This window comes from Anser cygnoides, chromosome 3, assembly GCF_040182565.1.
Source record: "Anser cygnoides isolate HZ-2024a breed goose chromosome 3, Taihu_goose_T2T_genome, whole genome shotgun sequence".
Taxonomy (NCBI): Eukaryota; Metazoa; Chordata; class Aves; order Anseriformes; family Anatidae; genus Anser; species Anser cygnoides.
Genome location: NC_089875.1, coordinates 60017807 through 60038848, shown reverse-complemented (window position 1 = coordinate 60038848; position 21042 = coordinate 60017807). Strand labels below are relative to the sequence as shown.

The 21042-nt window shown below is 42.3% G+C and overlaps 1 protein-coding gene across 5 annotated transcripts in view; it reads left to right on the top strand.

Annotated features, from left to right (window-relative positions):
- Positions 1 to 246: 246 nt before the first annotated feature.
- ARFGEF3 (ARFGEF family member 3) overlaps positions 247 to 21042 on the top strand; it is a 93657-nt gene continuing 72861 nt past the window's right edge. For 2 of the 5 annotated variants that reach the window (XM_066994242.1, XM_066994240.1), the window contains exons 1-3: positions 247 to 1033; positions 1988 to 2039; positions 18385 to 18466. In XM_066994242.1, the coding sequence (XP_066850343.1) occupies positions 949 to 1033; positions 1988 to 2039; positions 18385 to 18466 (219 nt within the window). In that variant the 5' untranslated portion in view covers positions 247 to 948. The remainder of the gene's footprint in view (positions 1034 to 1987; positions 2040 to 18384; positions 18467 to 21042) is intronic. The other 3 variants (XM_066994243.1, XM_066994241.1, XM_048075710.2) reach the window with 2 other exon arrangements.

The following is a 21042-nucleotide window of genomic DNA, read 5'->3' as shown; positions in this document are numbered from 1 at the left end:
TAATACAGCCAGCTGCTACCTGCACTGCCTTTCTTATCTGCTGTCTTTTGCTCTTCCTATCCTGTACCTTTTGAGAGATAACACATACCCTGCAACAAGACAACGGCACCAAAGCAGTAACTGAACGTTAAGTGATGTAGTCACACAAAGAGCAGGCTGTGTTTCCTAGGGATAAGGCAGGGAAACAAGAAACTGGAAAGGGAAGGAGTTCTGCCGGGTAGGAAGCATCCAGGGCCATGAGGAGGAGGAGGAAGGCTGGAGCTAGCTCGCTGGGGGCACACACTCCTCAGGGCACAGGTGAAGGCGAGCGGGTTGTGTTGACCCTGAACACACTGCAGCTGGGAAGCAAAGCACAGACCGTGCCGTTTACTCGAGCCCAGAGGCAGGAGAGCCCCATCGCGGCCGGCGCCTGGGGGAAACGGGCTCCGGGCCCTGCAAGCCCAGGCCGTGCTCGGGCGGAGCGGCGATGGAGGGGCCGCCCGGCCCTCAGCCCTGCGAGCCCGGCTTGGGGCACCGAGCCCTGCGGGCAGGGGCTGGCTGTCGCCATGGCAGCCGGCCAGGCCGCAGCCTCCCCGCCACGCTCCATCCCCCCCGGGCGGCGGCACCGTGCCCGGCTTCGCCCCCCGGCCGCTGCCGGCCTCTGCCTCCCGGAGCCGGCCCCAGGCTCGGCCCCAGCCCGGCTGCGCCACAGGGTGGAGGAGGAGGAGGAGGAGGAGGAGGAGGGACTCCGTCGCGGCACCGACTGACGTGTCCCCGTTATGGAGCCCGCCGTGATTCATCAGCGGCGGCGGGGCGGCAGCGGGGAGCCGCGCACCGGCCCCGCGTAGGCACGGCTGCGGTGGGGGCAGCCCCAGCGCCGCACCGCCTTCATCTTCCTCCTCCTCCTCCTCCTCCTCACCGCCCGCTCCCGTGCCCCCGCGGCTAGGCGAGGAGCCCCGGGGAGGCAAGATGGAAGAAATCCTGCGAAAGCTGCAGAAGGAGGCGTCGGGGAGCAAGCACCGGGCCATCAAGGAGAGCTGCACCTGGGCCATCGGTACGGGGCGGGTGTCGTGGGGCAGGGCAGGTGTCGTGGGGCCGGGGCAGGTGCTTGCTGCGGGGCCGGGGGCAGGAGAGCTCCCCGCACAGGGTGCGGAGCCCCGGGCGGCTCCGGGCTGGGCTTTGCCGGGGGTCTGCGAGGCCGGCGGGGGCGTCGCCTGCCCAAAGCTCTCTCCTCCCCCAGCCCCCTTTCCGAAATCACCGCAGGTAAAACCCTAGGACCGACTTTTTTTTTTTTTTTTAACTGCCGGCTTGTGTTCCGGCAGCTTTTTGAAAAGCTGATTTTTTTTTTTTTTTTATTTTGACTGGATTCAATGAGCTCTTCTATTCTTGCTGTGTAACGGGATTAATAATCACCGATACGAGTTCTTCCAGGGGAATACAGGCTTAGGTAAATTTCAGTGTCGGTTGCTTGTGACTTGAGGTGCTTTTGGCCCTAACTGCTTGGAGCTTTAGTCAGCAAGACCCTTAACTTACATCAGCATGACCATGATACATAACACTGCTTTAGTTTTCAAGAGATGGCAATTTTTATTTTTTATCTGTACGTGGTTATAGCAGAGTTTGTGAAAGCTCATACCTGTTGCTGTCTCATTGCTGGCCCTTCAGTTGGATGTTCTGCAGATTGCTCCACGGATTTGCGTGTTATCCTTGCACAGCAGCCATGCTAACATCCTCTGTGCTGTTCTAGTTTTAGCAGATGTGCTGCTGCTGGAGTGCTGATACGTGAAAGGGAATTCACTGAGGAAAAGATGGTACTTGGTGCCTTCTCATTGGGTGCCTGGTGTCCTCATAGTCACGTAAATCTTGCAGGCGGCTGTGACTATTGTTCTGTTGGTTGCAGTAGGTATGAACCTGAGGATTATTGGTTCAGAAATCGTAGCTGGATGTACGACTGTGGTTGAACTCAAAGTCTCTTTTGAAGGTCTTATTGTTTTCTTTGATTACACAGAAACCTTGGATTCTCCTGATGCTGCTGTCAAGATACCTCCATATCAGCTAAGGTAAGAACATGTAATGTTGAGAACGGTGGAGCAGTGAGTATTTGTAAAATTGAAGTCAAAATTTGAATCACAAACTAAGCAATTAGAAAAGGTCTGAATCTGCGTGTTTTCCTTAGTTTATATATACACATTTCTAGGTTAGTTGTAATGAATAATTTGTAGATGTGTCCTTGGCTTCCATTCATGAATAAACTGTAAGGAAAAGTATTAAAATGGGTAGCAGTATCTATAATGCTGATACTTGGTTAGAAAGGAGGGCTGTTCTATGGTCCGATACTGTTTGCCTTCTAAATTACAGTCTTTAGTGGGACGATGCGTCTCAATCTTTTCAGCATATATATTTTCTTTTAATTCTAGATCAATTCTTGTTTACTGAAAATAAGTATTCTAGAAAGAGAAAGGTAATATATAGCTAGGACAATGGGTAGGAACTTCAATACATTTCCTACGACTGCTTCTTCCTCTAGCCTGCTAGGTTATCTTGAGTAAGTCTTGTCCCTTCCTCGTCTTCATTTGGCCACCTATAAAGTGGTGGAGGAGGCACTGCCCCCATTTGTAAAGCTACTTAAGATCTCATCTTAGCAATTGATTGCTGTGGAGAAAGTACATAGACAAAATCATTCACTGTCCCTCCCAGCAGACTCAATAGGAAGCATCAACAGAAACTAGCAAGTTCAATGCTCAAAACAGGAGGATGCTACTTCACACAGTTTATAGTTAAGATGTGAAATGCTTAATCTTCTCTCGTTAGAGAATGTCGTGGATGCTAAAGGTTGCATTAGTTTGAAAAACACCTCAGCAAATCTGTGGAGGAAGTTGATTGAGGTCTGTTATATGCAAAAGTACCCCTTCCTATTCAGAAGTATCTTGGCAAGAGATAATTGAGCTTGTAAGAGAATATGTAGGAGTGTTGCTATGAATTTGCGCTGTCCTGTAGTCTTTCTGGATAATCACTACTAGCTGCTGACAAAAGTGATGCTTTTAACCACAATATTACTCTCCTGGGAGTATTTTTACCACCTCATTTCTCTCCATTGCTCTTGGTGTAGCTTTGTGCAAGGAAAATTACAGAATTGGAGAGGTAGTTATTTCCAGACCAGTCACCAAATAGGGAAGGAATAAGAGCAATTCTCTTGCAGCTCTGCATGACTGCCAGCTACAGTGTCCACAAGGGGCCTGGTGTCAATAGGGAATGGATGAAGCTCAGGTCTGACATGACCAGTCCCAGATCCGTGCATTTCTGACACAGGTTGAACAGCTGAGAGCAGTTGGATCAGTAATTCCCAGTAGCTCCATTAGAATTAGATTGTTTGCTTTGCGCTGTGATTGGAGAAAACTTAGCTCTTTATCTTTTCATTTATCAGCCTTTATACTTAATACAGGGTATGGCCTTTTTGTATATAAGTACTATTCTCATTCCGTAAGGCTTTTAACTAGCTGTTACCACATTTCTTCCTTTTTCACTACCTCTTTACAGATGCATCTTCCTTTTCTTCTTCTTCTTCCAATGTTTTTAATGTTGTATTTGTTTAGTTGGCTTTTTTTCCACTGTAAATCCTATTTATTTTTTACATAAAGCTAATACTTCGGCAAGTGTAGCTGTGAAGTAAGTGTGTGTGTGGTGGGGGGTGGGTTTTGTTCCTTACAAAATAAAGGGTATGTTAGAAAATTTGAGTAAAAGCTTTGGTAATGGGATCTTTATGATGTAGGCACTGCCACACAACCTCAGACAGTGCCTGAGGAAATACTAACTTCCCCTGTACTCTGAGTTTATTCTTCATTGTCTAACAAACTGCTGTTAAGGTCCAAATGAGCACTCTGGGCTGCCTCTTGGGTTGGAATTTGCCTACATGATGTACCAGTGAAAATATGGTGAAAGCTCATCTTTGCTTGGTATTTGTTAAAGAACAGCGCCGTGACAGCTTGGTCTGTAACACTGCAAAAGGATAGCCTTGAAAATAGGACAAAGACAAAGACCAGAAATACAGCCAAGATAGGTGTAGCATGGAGAGATCTCGACCATGCACCTTGCCGTATTTCATCTTGATCGGTGGCAGATTGCATCATCTGTTTAAACACACATCAGCCTTTGGCTGCTTACCCGCTTTGAATCTGCCATTCACACCTTTTCTGCTGTAACTGGGAGTAGTAGCAGAGCCTGGGATGTAGCCTGGAGTATTCTGTGGTACCAGGGTTAGAGTGAAGGTATGTATCATTTTTCCATCAAGTGACCCTAGCTTACAACTTGGGTCTGAAGTCTGTAGTTGCAACATACTGAAAGTATTGAAGTATTAAAGTTCAGGAGAAGAATAAGTATTTGTGAGGTCTCTTCCAAGAATAGCAGCTAAATGAATGTTTTGAGTACTGTATGTGAAGAGAGACTATTCCGACTTGTTTAGTAGGAAATTTTGGTGTGTCCTTAGAATATACCAAATACAAAGAAAATATGTCAGTATTTTCCTACATTATATTTTGCCAATAATCACAATCTGGGGCACATCTTTACTGCATAAGAATGTGGGACAGAGATTCATTAGCTGTCATGTCCAGTTGAGGTGGATGCTGGCTCGCTTCCAGAAATAGCAAATCTGGTAAGTACCTCAGTCAGTTTCTCTTTCTTCACAAGGCAGCATCTGGCTTCTGCTAGCAAGTTGTGCTGGTGTTTGTGCATTTTAACGGAATCACCATGTTGTTACTTAAATCCTTTTCCTTCTAGAACTGAATAATGATGTCTGCTCACAAAAAAGAGAAGGTGCAAACTATTTTCTCTGCCTAACGCCCCCCCCCCCCTTTCCTCCTTAAAATATAAAAGGACATTTGTGGCTTTTGAAACCACAGTTTTAGACGAGTAGTGGTCTTTCATTGTGTTTTAAGACAGTGGTTCCAGTGTGAGAATGGGAGTACAAAGTGTTTCTGCATTTCCTCAGACTGACTAAGTGAGTTCAGGTATTTCACATGTATTAAATAAGCTACATGCTTATCTTCACTACAGTGTTGGGGTAGACTTTCTTTGTCCCGGCTTGCTCTCATCCGTAGATTCCTCTCTTGTTTTCAGCCCCTATTACTGAGCATAGGGCAGGCTATGCTCAGTTTTTTCCTGAAGTCCATGCAATTAGTTAGCAGGCTTAGCTGTAGCATTTGTATGGGAACTGTTTCCAGCATTTGTCTGGTAGTGGTTTAGACAGCACATACCTGCTATGGTTTGGAAGCGCCTGGGATACTTTTTCCCCAGGGGAATGTGGTTATTGGACGTTCAGCCTGGAATGTCATTTTTTAATTAGTTTAATGGTGATCTATTGGGCATATCTTCGGAGAGCTAAATGAGAATATTTTGCTGTTCAGCTTCCTTTGATGTTAATTGGACTTGTGAATCCAAATCCCAGTTAATGACCTTGAATATTAATTCTAGTGAGAGGCATTATTTAAATGACTCACTTCCTAAAGAGTTACAAATCTCCAACAAATACAGACTTCCCCACAGAGTCCCATCAGCTCTGCCTTGAGGTACAAATGTGTGTGTGCTTCTTTAGTACTTTAACCTGTATTGAGCAAGGGTGTGAAATAGTAAAGACAATTAGAGTGGACTGGGATGAAAATGACCTTAAGTTAGTTCAAGATTTTCCCATAGATGCCCTCTGAATTTTTGAGAAGGAAGAGTCGTAACCCACCTGGGCTGTTGTTGCCTGAGCAGAATGATCTTTATGTTTCTGATGAACAGGTGTTGTGAAAATTAAATATGTACTAAGTGCTTGAGGAGACTGGATGGATAATATAAATAATGAATTAGTTAAAAGGAATTGACGTGCTGATGTTTTAATTGGTGAATTGATCAAATGGATGATAGCTTAAGAAAGAGCTTAATGTCATCTGTCAACCAGCAATTATTTGCTACTAAGTTGGGCCACGTTCATTTCAGTATTTTTCAAATGCCAAGTTCTGTCCTAAGGCAAGCCACCTACGCTGCGGTGGTCTCTCTTCTTGGCTAATTCCTGGCGAGTTTCTCCATTGTGATTTTAGAGGCTAAAATATGTTCCATAAAAGATAACTGAACAGACACAAGAAATGAGCGTTGAAAAAGAATCTTTGATCAAAGCAGATTATCATTCATGAGGAAATAATACGTATACACACACCAGAATAAAATAAGAGTCTAGACGTTGCTTAACAGTCACATACCACTTTGGAAAAAAAAAATTAGTTAAGCAAGGGTTTTTTAGAATGCTTTATATAATTGTCTGTATAAAACTTAGTGGCTTTCAGTCAGCGTGGACTTGATGCTGCAAAGAGGAGGTTGGTTGGGACTTGTGAGGGAGCCTGTGGTTTGATGGCTAGTTTAGCTGTTGTGTGTTGGTGTTACTATCCCCACTGGAACCTGGAATCTTGTATACAGAATTTGTTGCCACATCCCTGCTGTAGTTTGTTTGGAAAAACTTTTAGACTATCAAAAGACTGCCTCATAATTCTAGGACATTTTTGCGTTTTCCAGGTCTTCCTGTTATTCTGTTGTTACTGTGGTGGTTTTTTTTTTTTTTTTTTTTGGTTCTGACCAAACTAGTGGCAAAACACACATTTTGGCCTTTAGTCAGTAGAGCAGAAACATTGCAGACTTGAGTTTGGTCTGTTGTCTTTTTCCTCCTGGAGAAATGTGACTGAACGCAGAAGATGCATAGGCAAGATTCTCAATAGTATATGTTGCTGTCGATGCCAGCTTAAAGTTTCCCCTATGGACTTCAAAGTAATGGCTGAGACATGTTGAGTAAAGTGTTTTGGCACAGTAACTAATGTTGTTTGCATTCCTTCTTCACAGAACCGGAAAGGCCTTCCAAATGCTTATTTATCTCTTCAGCATATCTGTACACTGAACATTTCTGTACCTAAAAGTTTCAGGAAGTAATTGAAATTAAATGGAGAAACAGGCTCAAGCCTTCAAGACCCCAGTTCTGCGTGCCTAATCAGAGAGATACAGAACCTGGACAGATCCTGGCTTTTGGAGGTGCTGAGCGTTTGTGAGTCTGTTTCTCAGAAGCAGTTCCTAATATTCACTGCTGCAAAAGCTTGCACCCCTCTGGTATTTCACATTGGCGTCTCAAAACTAGCCAGTGTTTCTGGGGATTAGAGCAGGAGAAAATCAGAATTTTGTGGTGAGCAAGGTTCTCTATCATAACCAGCTGATGTCCAGTTCTGTGTCTTGTGTTTATGTCCAAGTGCTGTTCATCTTGGTGCTAGTTTTTGAGGGCTGTTTGTGAGCTTTGGGAAACCAATGCAATGGAGAGCAGTCAGGAACAGAAGTAAACCTTAAATTTAGCTGACCTCTGAAATAGTTACACTCCTTACCTTTTTTCTGTAGTCATGAGAATTTGGGGGGGTGCAATTGGAAGTTCTACTCTGCCATTTATTTTTGTGTCTCTAGCTTTGTATCTGATAGCTTGCAAAGTAGCCTGGCTTACAAATTCTTAAATAAAACAACATATACATTTTAGTTTTCATGTGCTTAACAAATAATAAAAACTGTAAATGTGGTATAATCATGACTGAACATCGTATACCTGGGAAACTTCCATCCACTTAGCTCTGCAGATAGTGTGTCCATTTAAAGATTTTTGAGACTTGGGATGCATTTTTTGGCTTCTCCATTGTGAAGAAATATTTGTGATTTCATTTCGTTCTTTTCTCATCCAATTTATTTTGTTCATAGTTTCTTTTAGTTTCTTTCTACTGTGAGAGAGTGGTAGGGGAGCTGATTAGTCTTTATAATTATTTTTGAGTTTGATCTAAAAATTATTTTTAATACATTATAAAAGGCTATATCATCCAGCACTCCTAACTTTGTTTTCCTAACTATAGGATAAATTTTAACTAATGTGTGTGCTGTTTGAAACTTCTTACTGTAGAGTTATTAAGCAAACCTAAAATGGGTGGAGAATAGCGAACAGAGAAATTTACTACTCCTCTTGCACTTATCCATTGAGAACAATGTTGCTAAAAGATAAAAAGTTTGCATGTGTTTATTATGGGAATAGAAAAATAGAGGGGGGAAATCTATAAATATACACAGACATGTCACCTCTGACTTGGTAAGTATATCATCTGTAGTCTCATGCAGTTGGTAGGGAAGTGTAATTGTCTGCTGATTCTTCTGTTCTATTATCCATTCAGTGCTGGCCGTCTAGTAGGGTCCACTGTCTTTCTGATAATGGTTTTGTGAATCAAGAAGCAGATTATATGTGTTTTATTTGTATATAAGCCAAAAGCTGAAATTTGTGATGTCCTGTTAACATTTGTAGTTTAATGTCAAGAATGTGTCCACAACATCACTTGAGACTGTAACTGATTAACTGTGTGCCATGTGCTAACAACACAGACGTGCATCTTTCTGTGCATATTTAAAAAAACAATAGAATCTTCATTTTTTTCGAGTACTATGCTAGCACACTAGTTGATAAAACATCAAAATTCTGACTTCATTGCGTGCTTGTCTTAAATCTTGCTTGTACAAAGACAGGCTGCAGGAGTTAGGGTTGTTCAGCCTGGAGAAGAGAAGGTTTTGGGGAGACCTTACAGCGGCCTTCCAGTGCCTAAAGGGAGCCTGCAGGAAAGCTGGGGAGGAACTCTGTCAGGGGTTGCGGTGACAGGACAAGGGGAGATGGCTTTAAACTGAAAAGAGGTAGATTAGATTAGATAAAAGGAAGAAATTCTTTACTCAGAGGGTGGTGAGGCCCTGGCACAGGCTGCCCAGAGAAGCTGTGGATGCCCCATCCCTGGAGGTGTTCAAGCCCAGGCTGGATGGGGCTTTGGGCAACCTGCTCTGGTGGGAGGTGTCCCTGCCCATGGCAGGGGGTTGGAACTGGATGGGCTTTAAGGTCCCTTCCAACCCGAACCACTCTGTGATTCTGTGATAATGACGATGGGGAGGAAAAAGTAACAGATGTTAAATGAACAACTGAACTAGTATTTGTTTACATATTTTTCTTGAAAGTGCATAACTTTTTTCATTTTTCCGTCTGGTATTGCTGTGGAATCTCTTAAAATCTATAGACAGCAGTAGACTAAATCTCCTATTGCTTGGTTTGGGGGTGTTTTATGAGCGTAGCAGGTGACCTGATGAGAAGAATGGAGTGGGGAGGGAGTAATGACTTTCTGAGTTGTATTTTTTTTCGGGGGGGACGTTTTGGACAAACCTCTCTGTGCTACCCTTTCTCTTTATTAAAACACTGCTTCCTGCTCTTGGTGCCACAGCCACCTGGCATTAATTGTTCCCGGGCTTTCCTCCTGAACCTGACTGCTGGATGTGTGACTCATGCTGCTCAGCCATTGCAGAGCCACCGGCTGGCATTCAGCAAGCGCATGATGAGCTGCCTGGGAGGCATCTGGCCAAGAGGAGGTTTTAGAGGCAGTATGGTTTGCTGAGCTGTATCTCCTCTGTTGTCAGTCTACGTGCTGGATCTAGACCTCTGGGGGCATTTAAAATTTGGTGTATTTGAATGGTGTATGCGCTCTGAGCTCGATTTTAAAAGTTGTATTCGTAGTTCTAGTGTGTGTGGAGGGCGTGACTAAGTGTTGAGAAAGGCAGTGCAGTGCTGTCTGATACTGTATTTGGATCAATCTGCATGTTTATTCTGAGATAAGTAACTGGCCCAATTTCTTGTCTGATGGGCAGGTATCTTTGTCTCAACAGAACTTTGCATCTGTTCTGGGATCACAAAAGAAAACAGTGCTGGAGAAGAAGGGGGTGTACGGGGTCAGTTTCTGTTACGCTTGTCTGATTTCTTGCTGTCAAGACGAGGTTTTGGAAATGCTAGAAGGCCTCTTCATCTAGGAATCCCTAAAAACCTGTCAGCCAGGCTTATGGCTCTTGAAGGTGTCAAAGGAAGTTTAGTATTGTCATGGGGATAAAAGTGCATGGTTTTTGAAACATTGTTTCTGTTACTCTTATTTGGGGCCGGGGGGAGGTTTTAGAGGATGGTGGCTATTGTTTCATAGGATAACTTCCTGCGCTTCCTGACAGCCTTTGTTACAGTGAACCTTAATATTTACCACCGCGTCAGCTCTTTGTGCCTTTTACAGATTTTTCTGAAAGTCCGTTCTAGATTTGTGACAAAAGCATGCAGTTACTGTGTGATTTACGTAACTTGTTCAGTATAGGAATAGCACCAATAAAGGACTAGAGCAGTCAGGTTTGAACACTTGTCCGATTTCTAACAACTGGAATATTGCCCTCAGGGTCTAAGGATGATAATGGGATAGCAGTGTGTTTTAAACTTCTGATCGCTTTTAATACTTGAAAAGGCAAAGAAAGTGAGAAAATCGGGAAGCTGTTGATAATTGCCTTAGAGAATGAAGCATGGCTGGGGGTGAGGATCCAGGGGATGGAAGAAAAGTGGCTCTGAAACTGTGTGAACTGTTTTCCTTAAAAATGAGGCTCAACTCTGCTGTGGTCTTTGTTGTGCTGTGCAAGTCATGACTCTTATTTGTTTAGAAAATGAAGGGGTGAGTGGGAATAATAAAGGTCTGTTCTCACAGTTTTTATTTACCTTCCATAAAAGGCAACAAAGCAGCAGGAAACACGCTACCTTTGGTTTCTTTGAATGCTTGTTTGTTTAAGGAATTGAGCGTGCTAAGGTGCGGTGAGTATAAAATACACAATGTGTTGCAAATGTGATGGCATTTTTAACAACTATCCCTTAGGTCTGTCAAGATTTGAGATTGCACTGCTGTGAAAGTTGAATGAGATTACAGGTTGCAGCATTAACCTTCAAAACATACCTAGTAACAAACAGAAATATACTTCCTCCTATTTTTCATCAAACTTTTGAAACTAAGTCGTCCAGCCGTAGTGGAGAAAATAAGGTCATTAACAGGATGTCTAAGCTGCTCTATCTCTGTTTCTTTTCTCTGTCACTCCTATCATACCCGTCCCAGCATTGTAAATTTCTGTTGGACGTTTAACTCTTATGAAATGCTTTATTTGTTGTTTTCAGGTACTGAAATTTTGAAACAAACATTTTCAGTGGAAAACCCTCAGCTTCCCTTCCAGGCTCACCAAATGTGAGGAAGAGAGATTTCGTGGAATAGCTTGATAAGCTTTCAGAATTGCAGGCTCAGCTAGTCCAGTGTGTGCTCTGCTTAAGGCTGAGAGGTATATGCTAAGGATGGACACTGTGATCCTCACCTCATCTTTATGCTGTGCTTCACATGATAATAAATAAAATCAATGAAAGGATAAGGATTGTTCTATCATGAAGACCTTGTGGGGTTTACATGTGTCATCAAATTTCTCAAGAGCAGAATTATTAAGTGGCTGTCATACCTCATGCACAAAGGGCAAAAATCTACTGGGATGGATATTTTAGGGAGAGTGATGATAATGTATCACAGCTACAGCTTTGGAGACTGGAAGCATCCTGATTAGCATTTTAGCCTTGTCCACTTTAATATTGTGTATAATCATTTGTTGTCTCCCTTCTCTCAGGCAAAGGTACACAGCATGCTTATGTTTTCTTATGTTTTTTTTTTTTCTCTTGACAACAGTATCGGGCTACTATCTGGGAACTTTGTGTTGAAATGAAGATGTTATTAGTGAGTGTGGCAAGGAAGCAAACGACCTGAAAAGCACTCCAGTTGAGTGACGGTTCTGAGCTATTTAATTGTTATAGTTGGTTTGAATTCTGTTGTGTCAGCTGCCTTAGGCTAGATTGAAGATTAAATTGGTTACATTTGCCTTTCCCATGAAGTATATAGACCTATACTTCTGCTATTAAGGCGAATGCATTTCTCTTGGAAAGTAAGTAGATAATAAAAATTAACCTTTTTAATACCAAGAGACATTAAATTACAATCTCATTCAATATTTCAATATTTATTTGAATAATTGTTAAAGTTCTAGCTATCAAACCATATGAAGTTAAATTTAGGTGTCATTCCCCTCTTCCTTTCTTGTGTGTCATAAGGTTTCCTCTGATGCACAACTCATGCTTCCCTCCGGAGACAAGTTCAGTTTTATTGTAGGGTGAAGATAATACTCTGTGCCTTGGTTTGTAAAGTAAAAACACTGAAGGGAAGAGGGAATACATGAAGTAAAAAGGAAGGAAATACTGAGCTGGAGGAAAGACCCGGCGGGAACTTTGAGAAAGCTGATGTCAGCAGTTGAGGTGAGGGAGAATCAGGGACGGATAGAAGAGGAGAGCTAAACCTCATGCCATGTGACAAGAACCCTTTTCATAAGAAGTGTGCAGAAGAGTTTTGTACTGTGTAGGCAGAGAAAGAATGGCATAAAAAAAAGAAGCTGCAAGCGGTGAGGAAGAAAAACGAGAATGCTTTCAGCAAGAAATTACAAACTCATTAGTAAAAGTGGAATCTCACCGGGTTATGTAGGGGAGTCCTCTTTGTAGGGAAAGCATGCTCACAGGTGACTCTGCTTGTCTGAGTAAGTGGAGTAAAATCCTGGCCCTGTCAAAGCAAGTCAGAATTTATATCAACTAGTGCAACAGCAGTGTCTCAACATTTTTTTTTTAGGACCTGTACATTTCAACACCACTTGTTCTTATGCATTGCTGTAATGCTGATGTCTCGCAGTGCATGTTTGTCATGAAGGTTTTTTTTTTTTGTTCTGCTTTCTTCCCCTTTTCCTCCCTGAAAAGGAGGGTTCTCACCAGAAGGCTTTGGTTTTAGAGCAATAGAATAAAAGACAGAGTTCTGTAAATGCTATCAAAAATCTTGTATTTGCAATGACATGTCAGTTGTAGTCATCTGGTCTGATTTGCTGCACTGAGGTTTGAGAACTTCCCTTGTGCTTGTACACTGCAAGCTCCAAACTTCTGTCTTAAGCTTGACTGTAATAGTCTTCGTAAGTGGGACGTTCATATGTCTTCTGTAGATAAAATTAACCACTTATCTTGAACATGAGCAATGACTGAAAATCTGCTTTCTTCATGAAGAGTCGTTGCTTGAAAAAAGTAGTATTTATTTTCCACTTCTCTAGAGTTTAAGTGCTTCCATTTTGATCTATAAAGTTGTTTGTGAAATCTTTTGTTTTCCTGTGATGGCTTGAAGAAAGTTGACAAGAATTACGGGTGTTTCTATTTCTATATGCATACGTGTTCATATTGACCCTGCTGGAATCTGTTTCACACAAATTAAATCCATACCTTTCATGTGGGGACAATATTTGCCTGCGTTTAGTGTACTTAATGGTAACAGCTGGGAGTATGTCCAGAATTTTGAGAATTTATTTTTACCGTTTATTTTCTCGTGGTGGGCCAAATTTTCTGCTTGAGTAAGTGAGGTTAATGGAGTTGCATGCTGTGATAGTTTGTTCCTTTTAAGCAGCCAGGATTGAGGAGCCCTTCTCCACTGTCAGTGCTGCTCTGACTGAAAAATGTCAGGCTCTGGCTACAACTGTGTTGCTGCCTAACAAACAGCTTATCAGAAAAATGGCAACAACAGTGAATCAAGTCATTACCTGTTCTTTGGCTGGGCTGTGAATTATACCATGGAAAGCAAATTGCATGCTGATAACTAAGGTAATCAGCCCCGAGGTTCAGAATTTTTCTTCTCCGATACAATCTTCAGGGCAAAGATAATGCAGAGAGATGTCTTATTTTAATCTCCTTTTAATCCATTTCCCAACAACTAACGCGGTTTAAATGAAAGGAGATAACTTCTGTGGTGGTGACAAGTACTTGGTTTGTAGTGCCCCTGAGTCAGTGTGGTGGAGGTGACGGTGGGCCCTCAGGCTGCACGTCAGGCGCTAACAAGAAAGAGTTAAGTGTGTCGTTTCCTGTCATTGTTACGATTTTCATCATGAGATTGAATAAACGAGCCATTATTCTCTTCTCATTTTCCACTACAATGAGGATAGAAAGATTTTTATGATCTCTTATTTAAAACAGTTTTCTGTCTTGCTCTGCCCTTTGTGGCAGTGTGTTTTGACTGGCCTGTTGGATCATCCCTTGTGACAGACCTGCAGGGAAAGAGGCAGGCTGATGAGCCGTGGCAAACTCAGACTATTAGAAAGGTTGTTTTTACTCAGAGTGCTGAACATAAATGCTTTTTACGTTCTCATGACTCATTCTGCAGTTTATGAAGCTGACAGTGGCAGGGTGGGGTGGCTCAGGAGGGACAACCTGTGCTCCTGAAGATACTGCTCCTGGGTACGTGCTTGGTTCTGTCACTGACATTTTTGCTTGACCCTGGGCAGGCCACTTGGGATTCAGTCCACACACCATGGAGGTCTAGTGGCAAGGCTCCAGCTGGCCTCATTAGGAGCTGAGTTTTTATACGTAGTGCTCTCTACTGACTCTGTTTTGCATGAAACAAGGTCCACACTTACCATGCTTATTTCCACACATGATGTTTTTTTAAAGTGAGCTCTTCTGAGAGCACTGCTGCATGGACATTCGCAAACAATGTTTTCCAGTATGTGGTGTAGATTTCAGCATAATATACTACTTACATCTGAGCGCACCTTTTCTTCACTGTCAGTCTTTCTTTACACAATCTAAACTTCCCTGCAGCTTCCATTTTCATTGCTTTGTTTCATGTATCTATGACTAGGGTACCATATCCTGAAGATTTTGGTGGCTTCCTCTTCTCCAAGTCAAAGGTGTCCCTTTCTGTTCATGCCCCTTCAGTGCTGTACCTGACTTGTCTCATTCAGGTTTAAGCTGGTATTTGTGCCAATATCTATAAGGGAACGTGTGAACACCTGCATGTATCAATAGGTGTTCCAGTGTGAAACTGGTTTCTCTACAGTAACTTAAACAGAAAACATACATGTTTTAAAGTATGTCAGTGTGCACTAGCTTATTCTGAGAACTTCACATAAAATGTCGTATATGTGTAGCACCATGCAAGCTGAATGAGTTGTCACTTGATAGTATAGAACTGCATATGTGGGAGTAAGCAATGTGATCCCATGGTAGGGGACCATGGGACCATTCAGAACTGGCTGCAGTCATAAAATGGCTGCAAGACATAAGGGAAACCTCAGTCCCTTTCTTAATTGCATTTTGAGACCAAATTATGGTTGACGTTGTCACTTGTGCAACTTTATTGAACCCAGTATTTAATGGTAGACCGTAGTAAGGACCATCTATGTTAGTTTACATCATCTACTGTTCTAACTGAGGATTGTCTGCCTTGACCCTCTGTGTTCTCATACCAGCAGATGATGAGTTTAAATGGCAGGTCAAACCAAAGTGTGGAAGATGCTCAAGCTAATCAAAGGTTGTGAGGTATCTCTGCAGGTGTTTTATAGCTGTAGCATGGAAATGCTAAAGATTTAATAGGCTGAATGTATAACAAGAACAGGAAGTGACACGATGGCAATTCATTTTCTCTGAAAATACAATGTGAACAAAGGCTGCAGCAACCTTAATTAGATTTTCAGTTAAAACATTTTTAGCAAGGATGAGAAGTTCAGCTAATTGAATCTGTTCTAATTTCCATCCTCCTGTTTGTCATTTTTTGCTCTTCATTTTGGGAGGTATCTCAAGAAACAGCTCTCATTGTTCTCTGCTGATTACAGTATGTGACGACAGATGGCAGGCACCATGCTGATGTGCAGGGTAGCTACACATAAGCCATAGGAGCTCCCACCTGTCTTCATTATAATGAAACTAAACTAGATCCAGTCCAGTGATTTACGACTACCTTCCCTTTCTCCTCTACTCTGTCCGCTTTAATATGAGAATGTTGTTTATTAGTAATGCCTCAAATCTTTATATGTTGCTGCAATGAACTGTAGAAAGTCTAAAAGAACCGTGTTCTTCCCTCAAGAGGTGCAGGTCTAAATAACTATCAGTTTTTAGCATCCCTACAGTTAGTTCTATACATTATTGTGACTTTTTTTTCTTTTCTTTTTTTTTCCACGTGTTTCTGGCTGTCTGAATGCCAGTTAATGCACAGGGACATTGTTTTGGCACCTGTTGATCTACTAATTTCAAATATGAGTTCACCCACACAGAATGATATTGACAACAGGTTTTAAAAGAGATCATAAGTCAAAGTGACAATGTAAAGGTAAGCACTTAAATGTGCTTTGTGTGTTAGAGATGTACTGCTGTGGCACCTCTCTAAACCAGTAAGTCTTCTCACAGTTTACCTGCACATTACACGTGTTCCCAGGTTTTGGCAAAGCTGGCAGTAGTTGTAGCTGTGCTCAATTCTGTCCTGGCTAAAGAATTGCTGTCTGAACCATGGAGTAGATGTTTTGGCAGTTTCTGTAGATCTAGATGTTTGAACACTCTGAGGACGTATATCCCAGATATTGAATAATTTTAGGTGTTTTGGATGTGAAACTCGCAGGTTTTAAGAGTCCTTCTAGCTAAATCGATTCCAGAAGCATTCAGGAAAGGATCTTCTGAGAAAATTGGGCTTTGTGCCTGCCTATTTCTCAGAATATCCTGAGTGAAGCAAATGACGAGTTTTTTGTGGGAAGCCTATTTTGAGATATACATGTGGTCTACTGGAAGGTCTTTAGAAATCTGTGTTAATTTAAAGTTATTTAAAAAGCTGCTTTTGGTGTTAAGCCAAATGACCTTTTACAAATTCCTGTAACCTGTGAAGAAGGTACAAACGCAAAAGACCTTCAGATTCTCCAGAGATCTTTTGATCCAGAGATCAAATACAGAACCTTACTAGATTGCTTAACTGAGCCATGCCTGTGACAGTAGTCCTTAATTTATCATTAAGACCTGTGACACTAGTCTTTAATTTATCATTAACGAAGAGGAGCTGCATTTCAAAGAATAATCAGCAGTTTTGTGCCCCTTAATGAGAGCTTGTGATTTGAGTGCCTTTTTGGGACAGATGGAGGGAGAGAAAGGAACATCAACTGAACCCATAGAAAAAAAGAGTTGATTTTCGTAGTGGACATTAAGTCCCTGCTGCAAAAGGTATCTAATGAATGAGTTGCAAGGTAGGTTCCCTGAAGCTGAAAGGGCCAGTGTTTGGTAGTCCCAGCTTTAATTTTTAAAAAAAGGCAAATTCATGTTGTAGACCTTCAGTTTTGGAGGGAGGCTGGTATGTTATGGACAGATTGTTGCAAAGCGTGATTTTAGGCAGTTTTGACAATTGCCTGAAACTGCAGCAATTACTACTGCTCTAACCTAGGGCTTCTCCTTAGCTAGTTATGAAGGGAGGATTTGCAAAAGGAACAAAAAATTATGCACCCTGGTGTAATGAATGTGTTTTCATTTGTATCAGAACCTGATCCGTAAGAATACCAAGAGAATTTTATTTTTATATACTTTTTGGCAAATAATCATCATTCGGTCAACTGAAACTAAGTGAAATCAGGTCCAAGGTGGCTCACAGTAAATAATAGAAAAAGAGGGAAAACTCTTCAGTTTGGTATTTTAGAGATTAAACATCTTTGACTCTGCTTTGAGAAGACCAATGGCTTTAGGTTTGAATGCAGTGAGACTTTAACACGAGAGAATGCTCCAAATGGAACAAATCGGAGCTTTTTAGTTTCCAGTTAAATAAAAAAAGTAACTATTTGTTGTCTTTTCCTTCTTGCCTTCCACCCACTTGTCTCCATGGGTGGGACATTCATGCAGGTGATCCCAAAGAAGGTTGGAGAGCTGAGGCTCTCAAGGGCTGACACAGAATGCTTTGCCATAAGCAGGCATGTCTATACAAATGCAAAACTGGACTCTAGGTACAGATAAGTGCCTCTTATGATACGTGACCTAATAAAGTGTTGCAAACCTTCAGGGAGACTGGTCAGACATGGGCTAAGCATCTCTGATTAGGAATGAATTTCCTGCCAACTAGCAAGATTTTCTTAAAAATGCTTGTGGCTGCTAAGGGTTCTCCAGGTGCTGCAGACCCTTTCTGATTCATAACAAGGAGTAAAGAGAGAAGTCACAGCCCCAGGCACTGTTGGTTTGGTCACCAAATAAAAAAAGTTGTGTGTGAGAGCACTGGGCCAAAAGCAGAAAGTGGAATATAAAACTATTTTTCTGTCAGTCTGAATATTAAACAGAAGTCAAGGGACTGAAGCATAATGCTTACAACTCTGAGCTGAAGAACCACCAGTGATCTGTGAATTTCCTCTTTACGCTCTACACATTTGTGTATGCACACAGAGGGCTAACAGTTGGGAAGCATTTTGTGAAATTTCAGTTTAAAAGGCCATTTTTAACAGAACGTGAAGACATATGTCAGCTTTCCTGAGAGGGGAAAAGTGCCTCACAGAGTTGTTGTGAAACTGTCCTTGTTTACTGCATCCAAGTGTTATCTTATTGAAAGTGATACAGCCTTTCTGGAACCATAGTTCTTTTGAATACCAATTTTTAGTTCCATTGTTACCTCTCACATCTATTTATTTATTTTACTTCAGGGAGAAGTGTCTCCTTCCTCTCCAACTGGCTCTGGAATCGAAGAGTGTGAAGCTGGCCCAGCAGGCTCTAGCAGGGATGCAGGTACGGATTTGGGGGGAGAAGGGGATAGTAGGAAAGGTAGCAGGTGCCAAGGAAATCTAGGCTTTTCTTTTGAAAAATACTACTGAAAATATGTCTGTCTCCTGGTGGATGTAACAATGATGTTCATGTTTCTGTAACGGAGTTCAGAGTTTAGGGTGCAAGTAAAGGCTGTAGATTATGTGGAAGTTAAAATGTTCTGGAGATAAGTGGGAGTTCCTGGCTTTCAACATTGAGGTAGAGGTGTAGTCTTCCTTGTGTGGCCCTGTGCTACTCTCAGTAAGCCTTACCACTGCTTAATTTCTTAAAAACTAAACTGAGTCAAGTGATGAAGAGGTCCAGGTGCTGCATTTCTTCGGAATGTTCAGTCAAGATAAAATTTATTATACTTTTACTCTGTCTTGCTGCATGCACGTATGCTTGGGTTTTGAACTAGAATTGCAAGGTTTTGGATTTACAGCATGTTGTCTTTAGTATGTGTTAATGCCTATCTAGAAGTGTAAGAGTAATCCAGACAACAAGACAGTTCTTCATCTGCATCATGATATGTGAAGACTTATGAAGAGTTGAAAAACAACAACAAAGATAAACTTGATGCTGTGGGGTTATTAAAAGTAGGATAAAAGACAAATGAGATGAAGTACAACTTGCATTCAGCAAAAGTAGGTCACGGGATCACAGAACAGTTGAAGTTGCAAGGGCCTTCTGGAGGTCACTTGGTCCTATCCTGCTGTTCATGCAAGACCACCTGGAGACAGATGCCTGGCACCATGTCCAGGTGACTTTTGAAGATCTCCAAGGAGGGAGGCTCCAGAACCTCTCTGGGCAACTTGTGCCAATACTCCATCACCCACGCAGTGAGAAAGTGTTTCATGATGTTTAGATGGAAACTTCTGTTGGTGCCCACTGCCTCTTGTCCTGCCACTGAGCACCACTGAAAAGAGCCCATCTCTGTTCTTTTTGCACCTTTTTTTCTTTTTATTCAGGTATTTGTATACTCTGATAAGATCCCTCTGAGCCTTCTCTAGGCTGAAGAGGCCCTGCTTTCTCAGCCTTTCCTTGTAGGAAAGATGCTTCTGTCCCTTAATCATCTTTGTGGCCCTTCACTGTTTTCTCTCCAGTAGCTCCATATTTCTCATACCAAATTAAATGTCTTCTCCTTTGTATAGAAAAACATAATATTTTCCTTGTACACTGACTTATATCTTGTTAGGCTGGATGCTGATAAAACAGTTCATATACTACTGTGTGGAAACTCTTTTAAAGTGTTGTGGGTTAACCCCAGTAAGCAGCTAAGCCCCTCACAGCTGCTCACTTGCTGCCCCACAGCAGGATGGGATAGAGCACTGAAAGAGCAAAAGTAAGAATATCTGTGGTTGAGATAGAGACAGTTTAATAGGTAAAGCAAAGCTGCACACACGAGCAAAGCAAAATAATTCATTTACTACTTGTCATTAGCAGGCAGATGTTCAGCCATTTTTTAGTAAAGCAGGGCTCCATCACATCTAAACGTTACTTAGGAAGATAAACACCATCTCTCCCCCCCGTCCCATTACTCCTATTTTTTCCTTCCAGCTTTTATTGCTGAGCACAGTGCCATAATGGTAGGGAATATTCCTTTCTTCAGCTGGGGCCAGCTGTCCTGGCTGTGTCCCCTCCCAGCTTCTTGTGCATCCCCAGCCTATTCACTGGCAAGGCAGCATGAGAAACAGAAAAGACCTTGATGCTGTGCAGGCTGTGTTCAGCAATAGCTAAAACGTCAGTGTGTTATCAGTACTGTTTTGGTCACAAATCCAAAACACAGCACCATGTGGGCTACAGTGAATAAAATTAACTTTATCACAGCCACAACCAGTATAAGTGCAGAAAACATAAAATAGGAATGAACCAGTGAAATGTGCTAGAGACTTGAAGCTGGGAAGGAGCCTCAGGACAAAAGTGGTGCAAAATGTACAGGGTAAAGTGGACTGCTCTATGTCTGGTCTGGGACAGAGCAAGGTTTTGTTCTGGGAACTAAGTCGAGGTAGTTTTGTGCTGCAATAGAAGCTTCTAAGAAGGCTGGTTCTGGAAAAAGACTTGAGTGGGTACGTCTATTGCAGGATGCCTGCCACCAATGGGAGGTACCTGTGAGGGTGGTTCTGGGCTATATGGAAGATGTGTTTCCAGTAGAACTCTGAGGAAATAGTGCCACTGGCCATGTCCTCGTGATGTTTTACCAAATCACACAATGGCTGAGGTTGGAAGGGACCTCTGAAGATCACCTAGTCCAACCCCCTGCCGAGCAGGATCACCTAGAGCACATTGTGCAGGATGGCATGCGGGCTGGTTTTGAATATCTCCAGAGAAGAAGACTCCACAGCCTCTCTGGGCAACCTGTCCCAGTGCTCTGTCACCCTCACAGTAAAGAATTTGCCCCCTTGTCTTGAGTCGGAACCCCCTGTGCTTCAGTTACATGGTTCTGATTTAATTCTCCCTTCTTATGAAGGTTGCACTGAAAATAGTTTGGAGAAAAACTGTTAAAATATTTGAGAGAGCGCCAGTGTTGCTTGAGAATTCTAACAGAGCCTGGTTTGTCCAGG